General features: G+C 46.2%; 3 protein-coding genes across 3 annotated transcripts; 1 reads left to right on the top strand and 2 right to left on the bottom strand.

The window, feature by feature from the left end:
• Positions 1-993: 993 nt before the first annotated feature.
• On the bottom strand, positions 994-1426 carry Pmar_PMAR011631 (hypothetical protein; the record flags this gene model as incomplete). The annotated part of the gene is made up of 4 exons (XM_002773738.1): positions 994-1080; positions 1154-1223; positions 1280-1329; positions 1379-1426. 4 exons carry the CDS (start codon positions 1424-1426, stop codon positions 994-996), a joined length of 255 nt encoding a protein of 84 aa, XP_002773784.1.
• A 3556-nt stretch (positions 1427-4982) lies between these two features.
• Pmar_PMAR011630 (conserved hypothetical protein) lies at positions 4983-5354 on the bottom strand (the record flags this gene model as incomplete). The annotated part of the gene is made up of 1 exon (XM_002773737.1): positions 4983-5354. The coding sequence occupies one exon, from the start codon at positions 5352-5354 to the stop codon at positions 4983-4985; it is 372 nt and encodes a 123-aa protein (XP_002773783.1).
• Positions 5355-8054: 2700 nt separating this feature from the next.
• Pmar_PMAR011629 (hypothetical protein) lies at positions 8055-8929 on the top strand (the record flags this gene model as incomplete). Its single annotated transcript, XM_002773736.1, has 4 exons — positions 8055-8110; positions 8153-8413; positions 8463-8659; positions 8751-8929. 4 exons carry the CDS (start codon positions 8055-8057, stop codon positions 8927-8929), a joined length of 693 nt encoding a protein of 230 aa, XP_002773782.1.
• Positions 8930-14564: the final 5635 nt, after the last annotated feature.

The following is a 14564-nucleotide window of genomic DNA, read 5'->3' as shown; positions in this document are numbered from 1 at the left end:
CCGAGTTTAGACTTGTTATTTTTGATGTTCTTTGACAAGTGGTAGTAACATCTGCCTGAGATAGTGAGCAATAATTGAACATCAGAACAGCGATTTTGAGCTTACCGTTGCGAACTCCAGGCAAGTTGGAAATGCAAGCCCCCAGTGCAGCTTGATGTGCATCATGAACGCAGAAGTTGACGACATCGCGAAGATCTTTCTGTCCCAGTGTCAGTGCACGGACAAGCAGGTCCAGGCGTTTCAGCATGAAATCGTAGACCTCGGTACATTCTTCATCGAGAATTGCAGAAAGAAAAGGCACGAAAGTATGCCTAAATTCTCTTTTTACCGGATCGTACCTTGAGGAATGCAGAGCCGGATAATAGGTGATGGTTCATAAGCACACCCGGAACTCACCAAATACGAGTAGACCCTATCCAGGCTACTTTGAGTCCGTCTCGCAAGATTTTGTGCTGAACATCCATATACAGCGGAAACCCCTCCTCCATCGACTGTATAAACCACAGGAGAGAGAAAAGCATACCTGTAGAAAGACCCGAAGCTAAGCGAACAAGAGCCAACGTTTGTGGAACTTACTGACTCCCCCATAAAGGACAGCCCAATGAGAATCGCTCCAGAATCCCCCGTAATACAGGAATTCCGCTGCAACTTCGCGACCTTCTCGGATGCACTCGATTACTGCATCTGTTACTCTAAATGGCGATAACTCTGCCTCGAGTTCATAGTAGTTATTTATACGCTGCACATTAGTTCCAGCCCGGGTAGCCGCTGTGTCCAGGAGACGCTGTATCTGGCAGGTATGATCTCCCATGCGGGTGTGCGAGATCAGCACGGTTCCCATGATACAAGTCCATCACCTGCCGCCTATTTATGCGTCGGGCGTAATCCGGAAATGAATCCGAAGACCGATAATGATTGCACACCTCTGTATTTCAGCTTCAGCATCAGCAGCCCGTGCTTTTGCGGAAGTGACCTGGTAGTGATATATATTGATCAAGCACAGGTGAATTGATAAACACCGACTTCAGCCTTCAATCTCGCAATCAGAACATTGTTCTTGTCGTCCTCCACTAGAACAGCCTGAGGAAAAGGATATATGAAAAAACTACTATCCCACAGACTCCAATAAGTAGAGTTAGGACATGGCTTGTACCTCCACAAAACTCGCGTCCTCGACCTGCTCGCTATTCTCGAGATCCGACCGCGTTGAGGGTTGAGCATATCTGAGAAACACATGCCTGTGTAACACCCCATGTTGAGCGTCAACTAAGAAGCTTACGTCAAAAGCTTAGCACGTAACTCTTCCTTGTCGTCAGCTTGTTCTTGAGCCTGAAAGGAGCATGTCATTAGAAAACTCAGACAGAATTTATGACACTACATGTCGAGCGTTCTTGCGCTTGCGCCTCTCGGCTCGCTTGTTCCCCATCGATGTTATTCAACAAAAATTGTTGAACAAATGAAATGATACGAAACTAAATTATATATAGCCACACCACCCAATTGAAGAGTGTTCTTTAGTAGTGGGTTTGCCGTGCTCTAACGTGTCTACTCATGTGAGGCTAGCCCTCTGCACCCTCCTACAATACCACCTCAGGCGGTCAAGCTTGCAATACCACCTACAACTCCTGAACTCCTACACCCAGTTGTTACAACCACGACAACGTCAACGCTCAGAACTACCGACAACCGTAACTACGACTTAGACACACTTCCACACGCTTGGCACATGTTCCACTCAAGACGGGTGTTAGACGCATGGCACATGTTCCACTCTAGGCAAGTTAGACGCATGGCACATGTTCCACTCTAGGCAAGTTAGACACATGGCACATGTTCCACTCAAGACGGGTGTTAGACGCATGGCCCATGTTCCACTCTAGGCAAGTTAGACGCATGGCACATGTTCCACTCTAGGCAAGTTAGACACATGGCACATGTTCCACTCAAGACGGGTGTTAGACGCATGGCCCATGTTCCACTCTAGGCAAGTTAGACACATAGCACATGTTCCACTCTAGGCAAGTTAGACGCATGGCAGATGTTCCACTCTAGACAAGTTAGACTCATGTCACATGTTCCACTCTAGGCAAGTTAGACACATGGCACATGTTCCACTCAAGACGGGAGTTAGACGCATGGCACATGTTCCACTCTAGGCAAGTTAGACGCATGCACATGTTCCACTCAAGACGGGAGTTAGACGCATGACACATGTTCCACTCAAGACGGAAGTTAGACGCATGGCACATGTTCTACTCTAGGCAAGTTAGACGCATGGCACATGTTCCACTCTATAGGGGTTGGACACGCAGCGAATGAATATCAAAATATACACACGGTCAAGGCCCCTAACTCAAGGGTTAAAGATATAGGAAACAGCGTGAATTTCCAAGGGTTCACTCACAATGGTTTTCTACCCTGTCACGAGCTCCAAGATATAGAAGTGCATTGACTAACTAGCACATCACCCCACCACTACAGTCATCATTAATCAGTTATTACCACCGCCTCTCCTTTCTCCTTATCCAGGTGACGATGGTCATGGAGAATCTCCATTGGAGATGCTCACGACACTTATCACAGTCTTGTCTGGCATCACTAGTCGTGTGGACTAGTGATAGACGCCGCATTGCGTCTCCTCATTGGACGCTTCAGCGTCATGAAACGAACATACAAACAACGCCTGTACGAGTGATGCCTCCAGCAAACAACACCATACAACACCTTACAATAACATATAGTCGCCTAGTTTGATTAGGTTTGAATATCCCTGTGTAACGGATATACTACACTCCGAATTTCGGAGTCCGAAAAGTAGAAATATGTGAATGAAATAGCAATTGGATATATTACGCAGTGTTATAATAGTTTCACTCGAATAGTATTCGACGAATACTCATTGCAGCAAATAACATAACGATTACTGAGAGCCTTACTGTGGAGTCGTCAAAGTGTGCAGCTTTTAGAAGCCTTACGTATTATGAACTATAACACAACGCGAACGGAAGATATCTTGAGAGTCCAACCATCAGAAGGAGTAGTAAGCTGCTCAACTCACTGAATTATTTGAATGTTTGACATGAGCTAATGATCTTGCGCTCTTTACCTATTTTACGGGCGCGCGCTATTTTATCAGCGCAGGATTGCTGAGCACTAGAACGGGGTTCCCTAGGTCGAACCTCTCGCTATAGCACATGCTCAGAGGTTACTGATAGATGAGAACCTAGGGAAGACTTAACATCGCTTCTATCATCTCTCCCATAGTTGTAACGCTCGGTGATAGACTTGCGCAGTAGGTTTGCTTGTCTGGTTACTCTGTTGATCACATGAGAAGAGTTACCATTGTATGGCCCTTTCTTAACGTAGTTTTCTCCATCACGTTTATGACGTCTTCCCTGTCCGCACAACAAGGGTCAGGAATCAAGCAATATAAGTAAAGGATGCGCGATACAACCGCCCAATGTTTCTCGACGTGTTAGTTATCGAGTTTGTACTAGCGGCTTGAGCCTCAGGCAACCATCCTACCCTTGCCAACTTTGCAAAATACCAGCCTCGCGTAGGGATTTCGAACAGAAATGCCCCAGCATGACATCCTCAAAGCTTTACGATCAACAAACTTCCCAAATGAAGCTAAAGATACGGCCACGTGCAGAATACACGCACATATGCATGTTTTTGTGAGTAATGCTTCATTTGCCATACTATGGTTTGTCATGACGTTTCGGCCCGAATCGCGATAGGTTCGCTAGAAATCTCGCAATGCTCTGAGATCATCAGCGCAAGCAGACGAGCAGATAGCATTGATGTGATTGCTCTCCAAAAGGCTAACGATGTCATCACAAGTTAGTGCATATATATACGTGAAACAATGTACGAGTCGTCAAGATCATTGAGTTGGGAAAGTCGTTTTCGGTCTATTGAATGAGTCAAGTACTCGACTGACGTCGCAGGAAAAGCTAAAACATTGCTAAACAGAGACGCAAACAGAGAAGACACAAAAAAATTTCCTCGGCAAGCTCGCTTCGCTCGCTTGCCTTTATGTACTTGTCGCTAGTCCAAGCACATTATGGCATGCGCAATATAGCTTGGATTAAGGGCATTTGCTTGGATTACGGGATATTGCTTGGATTACCTGAAGCTGCTTGGATTAATGTGTGCGGCCCTTCAAAAGACTCCATACAACATGCTAATCCACGTATGATACGTGGATACGTGACGTATCTCAGCAGTATTATACTGCCAGTATAAGATGAAGCAACCATACCCGCTGGAACAGACGCCGACCAACGCGGTTCTGCTTCATCTCCAAACCAAATCGCACCAGTGGTGCGGCACCACCATCAACTAGTAAGTTACAAGACGAAGTGTTAAAAATGATCGGGAGGGAAAGCCAAGGTGCAAGCCTGTGTGGTAAGGGAGATATAAGAGGATAGAGAGCTTGCGGTGAGAACTCAGCAGATAATTCTCTCCATCCAAGTATTTTTTCTCTTCTTCTTCGCCGTTCCACTCAAAATTGATGTCTTTGCTGTGCACCATAAAGCCCGGGAATGGCATAGAGTGCACTGGACATGATAAGCTGATCAGTCACTTGCCGAGTGCTTCTAAAACTGGTACCCCAGGATCTGTTACTCACATGATGAAGTATACGGATACGAGCAAACACTCTACTTCTCCACATGTCACAGCTTCTAGCATATATTAGTCCCCCATCTACGTACAATCCCAGCATGCGCTGATTCGAGCTCCTCGGAACCTCTTCACCCGCAATACATAGCTATATGGTCTTCTCTCGAGCGTTGAAGTTCGTCGAAAAAACAACCAGAGCAGATTTAAAACTGAACGCAACAAAATCTGAGATTTTGTTGCGTTCAGTTTTATCGACGATGAGGAGAAGAAATCATTAGCACCATCTAATTTCCTGTAACAAGTAGAGCTTACAATCAAGATCTTTTAGTAAAAGACTTTTACTCTAACAGACATTGTTATACAAAGTTTGTATTACAAACATCGTCGACGATTCCGTCCCAGAGATATGAGATGAGAGGGGATATGTATGCCAACCACAGAATAGGGCTTATAGAACAGTCCTGAGGAACATCTCGACGCATAACTCTAGAGCGAGACCGCGTCTGACCCCATAATGTATGAACGATACGGTTATTGATAAAGTTCCGGATTCGCCGCCACATATGGGGGGGCATGAAGAGAGATCCCAATCTTGCCAATAACACATCATGCCTTACATAATCGTATGCCGATGTGGCGTCAAGAAATACCGCTGTCACTGCGCGATCCTTCTGCACTTCATCCTCTAAGTACTGCGCGAAGGCACATGCTTGTTGTTCAGAGCTCATACCTCGACGGAACCTAGACTGTTCCGGTTGGATGGAATTTAGTTGCTTTATTCCTATGCCGGCTCGTGGCGCAACTGCCGACACCGAAGAAGCATCTTCAACGTGGTCGCCAAAAGGGAATAACTTCGCGGCACCATTGCGGAGCCGTGCGAGTTCAGGGCCAACAAACAATGTGGTGCGGGTAGTGAATTATAATGTTCGGTCGTTGGAAGCCCACCTGGTGGAAGTGAGATATGTGGCGCAGAAGTGGTTCAAAAGAGGGGTAGATGTGATAATCCTCACAGAGACTTGGTTGAGGGAACGGGACCGGTCCGGTCCGACCGGACATCCCACATAAATGGATATGTGGAAGGCGGCAGGGAGGATCAAGATGTAGAGTGGTGTAATAATGGGATAAATCTGGCTACGCAATCAATCCGATTGTCTGGAATTCTGACAGACTACATAAGGGAAGCGATATGGTGGGAGTGAGTATTTTCATCACCAGAAAGCGGGTTATGCAGATAGTTGGAATGTATGTCCCACCAACTCTGGCTGGAGAACAATGGGAGGAGTGTATTCCTGGATTGGAACATCCTGCCCATTGTTTGAGGTGTTACTAACAGGCCCTCGGAAGAGTACTATATGAAGTATCACGCCACTTCACGTGATACACGTGACGACGTCACGGTGACGTGAAACGGGTCGTGAAACTCCATTGTCACACGTGCCTCGTCCCCCGGTCTGCTGCCATAAAGTCACCGTTGTGCCTGATGCTGAGTAACTGGACTGTCTAGTTCCTGCCATTCTGCTTCGTGGAGAAGGCTAGGGCTCGAATGGTAGAATGGCTGTAGATACGTTAATACTCATAGTGGTCACGGCGACCTCCGAGCCCGTGATTCATTCCGAGTGCAGTATAACAGACTCCTCAGCAAGAGGCCTATATTCTATCTTTGTCTTCATGGAAATGTTCATCTGATGGCAGATGAGACCGTGGTGGAGGACTAACAGCTCGTCCTGAGCTCGGATGCACTTGATGAGTGGCGTTAAGAAACTGAGAAAATGACTCTAAATGGATCTCCAATTCTCCACGCAGATGAGCGATGATATCCTTGGGGACTGCACAGCTTCCAAAAACGGTATTATGGCTGAACCTTAGATAGATTGTAGTTCACTGGAAAGGTTCCTGTCTAATAAGTCTCTCACTTGTTGATTCACTCTTCGAGTTCGACTTCACACCCATTTCTTAACGAGTCTGTCCGGAAGTGTTGTTATCTCTTACTACGCTCCGATTCAATATCATGCCATGAAACTGGACCGTTGATCTTGAAGATTAACGGCAACGTGGCCGCAATGCCAGGTCCAAGTCTTGCCATGACTAAGCTGATGATGTCCTCGCCATGCCAACCATCGAGGGGATTTTCTCTCTGCGTTGTCGAGGGGTGTTCACCATGGGTTGATGTCATCTGATCGGCTTCTATTCTAGAGGTTGTCGAGCTAGAGGGATCCTTCTGATGAAAAAGTCGAATAAATTGACCGCGAACGGACTATCAGGCGAACACCTGTATGGCTTCTCACGAGCACTGTGCATGCTAGCAGCAGACGTTGTGGTCATTGGCCCAAGCTGCTTTCTTAGCTGGTAATTTGTGTGTTAGGCAGGCAAATAAGTGGTTCGCCAGGTGTGTTCGACTGTTATGGTTGAACTGTGTCCCCCCTGCTCAGCTTTGTGGATAGTGCCCTCATTTTACTTCTATCATAGACGCTCTATGCACAGTGCATGGAGAGAGAGCGGTCACCAACTGATTCGCAATTGCTTCAAGATCAATTTATTGGGCTAGGTCAACAAGCGAGCGAATCACTCGCTGCGAATGGGTTGTGTTGTGGTTAGGGGTTTTGGATGGATAAGCATTCAGTTATCATTTAGTTAATGGAAACCTTCCTGAACCCGCCCACCCGCATCCAGTTGAAGTTAGTTTGGGAGGCACGAGTAGTCAAGCGAGGGTCGCCAGCCAGAGAGTATCGAGCTGACTCACTGAGGCTGGTTAAAGAATCATGTAACCTCGCTACCACTACTTGTGCGGAGCGAAGCATCCACTGTTGCAGTTTTGGGAATGATTATCCGCAGAATTTCCGAAATTTTGCGAAAATCAATTTCGCGGTTGGAACTTTCGGGTCCAACACGATTTATGTCGCAACGTGCGATGCTTTCACTCCACTACCCACTACTCCCATCTAACTAAATGACTGAATGATATCAGATAACAGGCCGTCCACAGTGTTAAGTAATTTGTAGGATTGAGTGGATGGAGTGGACCAATGAGCGAGCACAGTTGACTATTTCTGAGGACTCCTCAGTAAGAAGCACCAACAATAATATAAGGACACCCGCATTGTATGGGATAAACCTTGATCCACCTAGGATGAGGTCAACGCCCGTGCTGAGAATTCCATTCTAAGTGTTCTGGACTCCAGAATCTGGAGACGCGCCGTAAGGTTCGGCCTTAGACTAAGGCCGATAATTTGCTTGGGTCATTCGATGGCACGAAAATCATTTGCTGCCTTGCAGAGGGGCATCAAAGGCTACTGGAGAAGCTCGCTATTATACCGGAAGTGGCCAAATGGATCGAGATTTCTAACATGATCGAGAAAGTGAGCCTTGATAAGGGAATATGTATCCCTGCCACACCATCAGCAAGAGGGATATTTCGCACGTTGTGTTGGATGGTGCAAAACTGGTGTCGCATCCAGAATGAGCTAGCCGAACTTCAGATGAGCAAGTGAGAATATTCCAGCCATCGGGCTTCAATATATGGTTATAGGTTCGATCCCGATGAGAGCAGGGCTGGAACGGTCGACGAGGACCGGGCCATATCTCGGAGTCTTGTGATTCTTCGTAGTATACCTGATCGGAAGGAAGCCTCAGCTCTGGCGGAACTTGGATCCCTTGAGAAGCTCTCCGTCGAGCTGTCTACCTGTAGTCATTGCGCCCTGATTGGCGCTAGGAGACTCGTGAAAGCCTGCGAACCCATTATGAAGGCTAAAGGAATGCCAAATACCGTAAAGACAGCGATCGATAAAGCGTAGGTTAGAGGATCACGAGCTAGGATTTAGTGTTGATCCATTTTTCAGCGTCCCTAACATCCTAGGCCGTGATGGTTTCATGGCATTCTTCGACCCATGCGAATGGGAAGAAGATGGGGAATGGCAGTCATCGAGAATTGATATGATTCTCGCTGCGATTAAGGCTTACAATGATGATTTGGGAGACTTCGATGATCATAGAATTGAAAAGCCTAAAATCGTGCACGATTTCTCTACTCGTCTTGGTGAGTTATTGGTCGAATCTTCTGGAAATATCGGCGGACAGTTCATTCGCTCAGATGAGTGTTGCATAGTCTGTGATATGCTGTCTTTTAGGTATCTTTTCTAAATATAAGCCGGAAGATGTCTCGCATTACCGTCCGGATCACTTCTGGTTTATCTTCAAGAAGACCTGCCGGCTTGCCAGCTTCCTGTATGAACGTTGTCTCTTACCTTGTGCGGCAATGGAGAATGATCTACAGTTATTCCAGTCCTTGTCATCGTCAAACGGGTAATATCGTCGTATTGGGACAGCGCCGCTTGCCGGAATTCGACAGTCGAATCGACCTATCTGAAGTCGAAGATTCCCGTTCGAGATTATCAAGTTATGGGTCATCATAAATCTGGTGTTCAGAGTACATCTATCCGATAGAGAGATATTGGCTTACAGTCTGATACTGAAGCGCGATCAAGTGGCATCTAGTGGTTCGGGAAGATCAATGCAGTAACCCGTGTGTTCTGGGAAACAACTGAATGATAGAAGTTCTGGTGGAACTATTGCTAGGAAACCAGCTACTAGGACAGAAACTGCTTCAACTATGGTAGCATGAGAAGGAATATGAGAGTTCTGGTCCTACTAGTTCACCACCTGGATAGATCGGTTCGAATTGAGACTTTCAATGTTTTTAGAAGGTCATGGATGTCCGCGCTTGTCCAATCGTGGATCTGTCGCACACAGCAGAATCCAATGATGAGCATATGGTGCCGAAACGTCTTCCCATATAGAGCATCTAATCCTGTCGTCAGATACTAGATAATTCGTCCCAGTTATTTCCCATTCTTTCGTCCACGCTCCCCCATTCTTTAGCTCACAGAATCTGGGTGTTTGCTAGAACTGTATCAGAATAGCCACGGATATGATATTCGAGACACCGAAGTTCAGCAATCGTTGACATTGTCGGTCAAATCCCGCCCATGCTCCCCCACTCTATAGTTCACAGAATCTGGGTGTATACTTGAACTGTATCAGAATAGCCACGGATATGATATTCGAGACACCAAAGTTCAGCAATCGTTGACATTGACGGTCAAATTCCGTCCACGCTCCCCTATTCTTTAGTTCACAGAATCTGGGTGTATGCTAGAACTGTATCAGAACAGCCACGGATATGATATTCGAGGCACCAAAGTTCAGCATTCGCTGACATTGACGGTCAAATTCCGTCCACGCTCCCCTATTCTTTAGTTCACAGAATCTGGGTGTATGCTAGAACTGTATCAGAATAGCCACGGATATGATATTCGAGACACCGAAGTTCAGCAATCGTTGACAATGACGGTCAAATCCCGCCCATGCTTCCCCACTCTATAGTTCACAGAACCTGGGTGTATACTTGAACTGTATCAGAACAGCCAGGGATATGATATTCGAGACACCAAAGTTCAGCAATCGCTGACATTGACGGTCAAGTTCCGTCCACGCTCCCCAATTCTTAGGTTCACAGAATCTGGGTGTATACTTGAACTGTATCAGAACACCCACGGATATGATATTCGAGACACCGAAGTTCAACAATCGCTGACATTGACGGTCAAATTCCGTCCACGCTCCCCCATTCTTTAGTTCACAGAATCTGGGTGTATGCTTGAACTGTATCAGAATAGCCACGGATATGATATTCGAGACACCGAAGTTCAGCAATCGCTGACATTGAAGGTCAAATTCCGTCCACGCTCCCCCACTCTATAGTTCACAGAACCTGGGTGTATACTTGAACTGTATCAGAACAGCCACGGATATGATATTCGAGACACCAAAGTTCAGCAATCGTTGACATTGACGGTCAAATTCCGTCCACGCCCCCCCCATCCTATAGCTCACTGAATATGGGTGTATGCTTGAACTGTATCAGAATAGCCATAGATATGATATTCGAGACACCGAAGTTCAGCAATCGTTGACATTGACGGTCAAATCCCGCCCATGCTCCCCCACTCTATAGTTCACAGAATCTGGGTGTATGCTAGAACTATATCAGAATAGCCACGGATATGATATTCGAGACACCGAAGTTCAGCAATCGTTGACATTGACGGTCAAATCCCGCCCATGCTCCCCCACTCTATAGTTCACAGAACCTGGGTGTATACTTGAACTGTATCAGAACAGCAACGGATATGATATTCGAGACACCAAAATTCAGCAATCGTTGACATTGACGGTCAAATCCCGCCCATGCTCCCCCACTCTATAGTTCACAGAACCTGGGTGTATACTTGAACTGTATCAGAACAGCAACGGATATGATATTCGAGACACCAAAATTCAGCAATCGTTGACATTGACGGTCAAATTCCGTCCACGCTCCCCCATTCTTTAGTTCACAGAATCTGGGTGTATGCTAGAACTGTATCAGAATAGCCACGGATATGATATTCGAGACACCGAGATTCAGCAATCGCTGACATTGACGGTCAAATCCCGCCCATGCTCCCCCACTCTATAGTTCACAGAATCTGGGTGTATACTTGAACTGTATCAGAACAGCCACGGATATGATATTCGAGACACCAAAGTTCAGCATTCGCTGACATTGACGGTCAAATTCCGTCCACGCTCCCCCATTCTTTAGCTCACAGCATCTGAGTGTATACTTGAACTGTATCAGAACAGCGACAGATATGATATTCGAGACACCAAAGTTCAGCAATCATTGACATCGACGGTCAAATTCCCTCCACGCTCCCCCACTCTATAGTTCACAGAACCTGGGTGTATACTTGGACTGTAGCAGAATAGCCATAGATATGATATTCGAGACACCGAAGTTCAGCAATCGTTGACATTGACGGTCAAGTTCTGTCCACGCTCCCCAATTTTTTAGTTCACAGAATCTGGGTGTATACTTGAACTGTATCAGAACACCCACGGATATGATATTCGAGACACCGAGGTTCAGCAATCGTCGACATTGACGGTCAAACTCTGTCCACGCTCCCCCATTCTTCAGTTCACAGAATCTGGGTGTATGCTTGAACTGTATCAGAACAGCCACGGATATGATATTCGAGACATCGAAGTTCAGCAATCGCTGACATTGACGGTCAAATTCCCTCCACGCTCCTCCACTCTATAGTTCACAGAACCTGGGTGTATACTTGAACTGTATCAGAATAACCATAGATATGATATTCGAGACACCGAAGTTCAGCAATCGTTGACATTGACGGTCAAGTTCTGTCAACGCTCCCCAATTCTTTAGTTCACAGAATCTGGGTGTATACTTGAACTGTATCAGAACACCCACGGATATGATATTCGAGACACCGAGGTTCAGCAATCGTCGACATTGACGGTCAAGTTCCGTCCACGCTCCCCTACTCTTTAGTTCACAGAATCTGGGTGTATACTTGAACTACTACTAGTATTATTGGGCGTGCGATTTTCCTTATATAGCGAATCGTATGGTTCTTAGAACCTACGCTTCTCGTAGTAAGTCTCTAGTATTGAGGTTCCGTAGCCATCTTGGCTCAAGATCTTAGTGTCGTATTATTGGTCATCGCATGTCGGCGAGGGGTTCCTCAGCACCGGCGGAGAGTTATGCGACAACGTTGGCTCTCAATTCCTTACAAGGCCAAGAACATCCATTTAAGGTGTCGATCATGTAGCTATCTCTAAGATAATATCTTACTAGACTTGCATCATAAACTGTACGACATAGAGTGACGGAGGTCATATATGGCCAAGCGATTCCTGTGTTCGGTTCCGCTACTTTATAATTTGTACAGTATTGTCGAATCAACCACCGAATGTGACGAATTGGGGTCCTCTCCTGCAACAAAGAAGATATTTTCGGTTCGAACTCCAAGATCGGAATTTCTGCTATATTTTCCTAAATTATTTTGCATACATCATTCTCCGTACTGAATATTATGGAATATTGTTTGCCTTGCGGATGTGACTCTCGGTAGACCTCGCCCCGTTCTGTAGATAAAAAAATGATAGTAATGATTCTAACGGCTTTTACTTGTCATATTTCAGACATTCAGACAGTGCAACAAGTGCGATAATGGAGGATCTGGATGACAGTAGTGTAGGTCTAACGATCTGTGATCCACAGGGACGTCCATCTTGTGCCTTAGGATATTGCGTTGGAGAAAACTAAGAAGTTGAACTCTGGAATGATGCACCGACGAAGCCTAGGGCAAAATGACACTAACGGGGTAGTGAATCACGATGAGTATATTTTTTTGACTAGCTCCGTGTTAGTCCCGCAATCTAGATGGATCATCTACTCATTCTGTTCCGTCCACTGTCTGCCTCGGGAACGCCATTGGCATACCGAGTGCATCCGAGGGAGTCCCCGGTCGCAAGAATGCCACGCGTAGTGTCGAGAAGATGTAGGTCAGTCATTATTGCTGATAATGCCGGGCGGACGTGATGAACTTTATATTTCAGTCCATCTTTGCAAGCCTCCCAGAGTACAAATGCGACCAGTGATCTCAGGATAACAGTGTAAGCATGACTTTTCTATCATCCGACCTCGCATATCATTCTTTGGATGTAGAATAGGAACCTTTACCGCTTATAGGCCCGCCTTTCGATCTTCACGGTCACACATTGATCTCTCGCCTGGTGATGAATCATCACTGATGATGGTAGTGGTGTCTCTAAACGACGCAAAGTAAGATTTCCCCCTTCGAGCCAACTGCTGTTCGTCTCTGACTCATCTAACGTTCTATTTCATCTAGGATTCTACGGGATATTCATTCTGGCTAGGCGGCACGAAAGGATAACGATATGACTCACAAGCGGGCTGAAGACTTCCCCATGAAGAAAAAAGCAAAGGCAAGCCGAGATTTAACTGCCATGATGTACGACACTTGTAATGACTTCTTCACTAAATGCTTCATGCTAAACTACTTATCGTGTTGGTGACTAGTGTGACAGTCACAGTGTAACACACTGTGACAGTGTGCAGTGTGAAATGGTGTGCTAGCCACACTGTGACTAGCAACTATGGTCTCATCGTATATTCGCACTGCGATTTATCTTTTTTTGTCGATAACATCTAAATTTGAGCTCGCAAAAACCAGGTTGCATGGCATAGCCAATTGGCATAGAATTGGAGTCATTGCTCGGATTTGGAGGACTAGCTCAGATTAGCATGGATTGCATAGATTACTGCCAGTTGCTTAGATTAGTCGTGTTATGCGGCTAAAGGCATCTACTGGAGCTGGGCGACTGCTGCTCGACGAGAGTGGTGTAGTGGAAATTTCTGAATCCATTCTCATCGTGTGGAGGTCCCATGTCTTGAAAGTCCCAATTATTTTCACTACAGCATTACGACATTGGAGTTTTACTTGTTTTACGCGTAAAACTGTTTTACGCGAAGTGTTTTACGCGAAGAACGCGATATGTTGTGTGATCGGTGGGATACACCTAAGTTGGTGACGGAGGGAAAAAAACCAACTCAACCGGTGTATCCCAAACGTTGACGACACAACCCATCGATCCTAGTGGTTAACGTAATGGGAGCCCGGTGAGTGTGTATGACAACACACGAGTGTGCTTGTGTGTGCGTACACAATAGGCCGAGCGACATCAGAACCCGCACGCACGGGAGAACGAGGCTGCCCTTGTTTGGAGCTCCTCCAGAGCGTGGGCACACGAGAGTATCTCCAAGTAAGTACTCATCTCATTCTCTCCCGCTCACCCTCCCGGGAGGGAAAAAAACCAACTCAACCGGTGTATCCCAAACGTTGACGACACAACCCATCGATCCTAGTGGTTAACGTAATGGGAGCCCGGTGAGTGTGTATCACTTTTCATCACGAGACTTAACTGCACGAACACAACCAACAGAAAAGAGAATGCGAAAAATCACTCGTCACATACCATTCCTGATCGATCTACGGAGCCCCATCTCA

This window comes from Perkinsus marinus (assembly GCF_000006405.1).
Source record: "Perkinsus marinus ATCC 50983 genomic scaffold scf_1104296958712, whole genome shotgun sequence".
NCBI classification, from domain to species: Eukaryota; Perkinsozoa; order Perkinsida; family Perkinsidae; genus Perkinsus; species Perkinsus marinus.
Note: the sequence above shows the minus strand (reverse complement) of the source record. Positions and strands in the feature narration are given on the sequence as shown.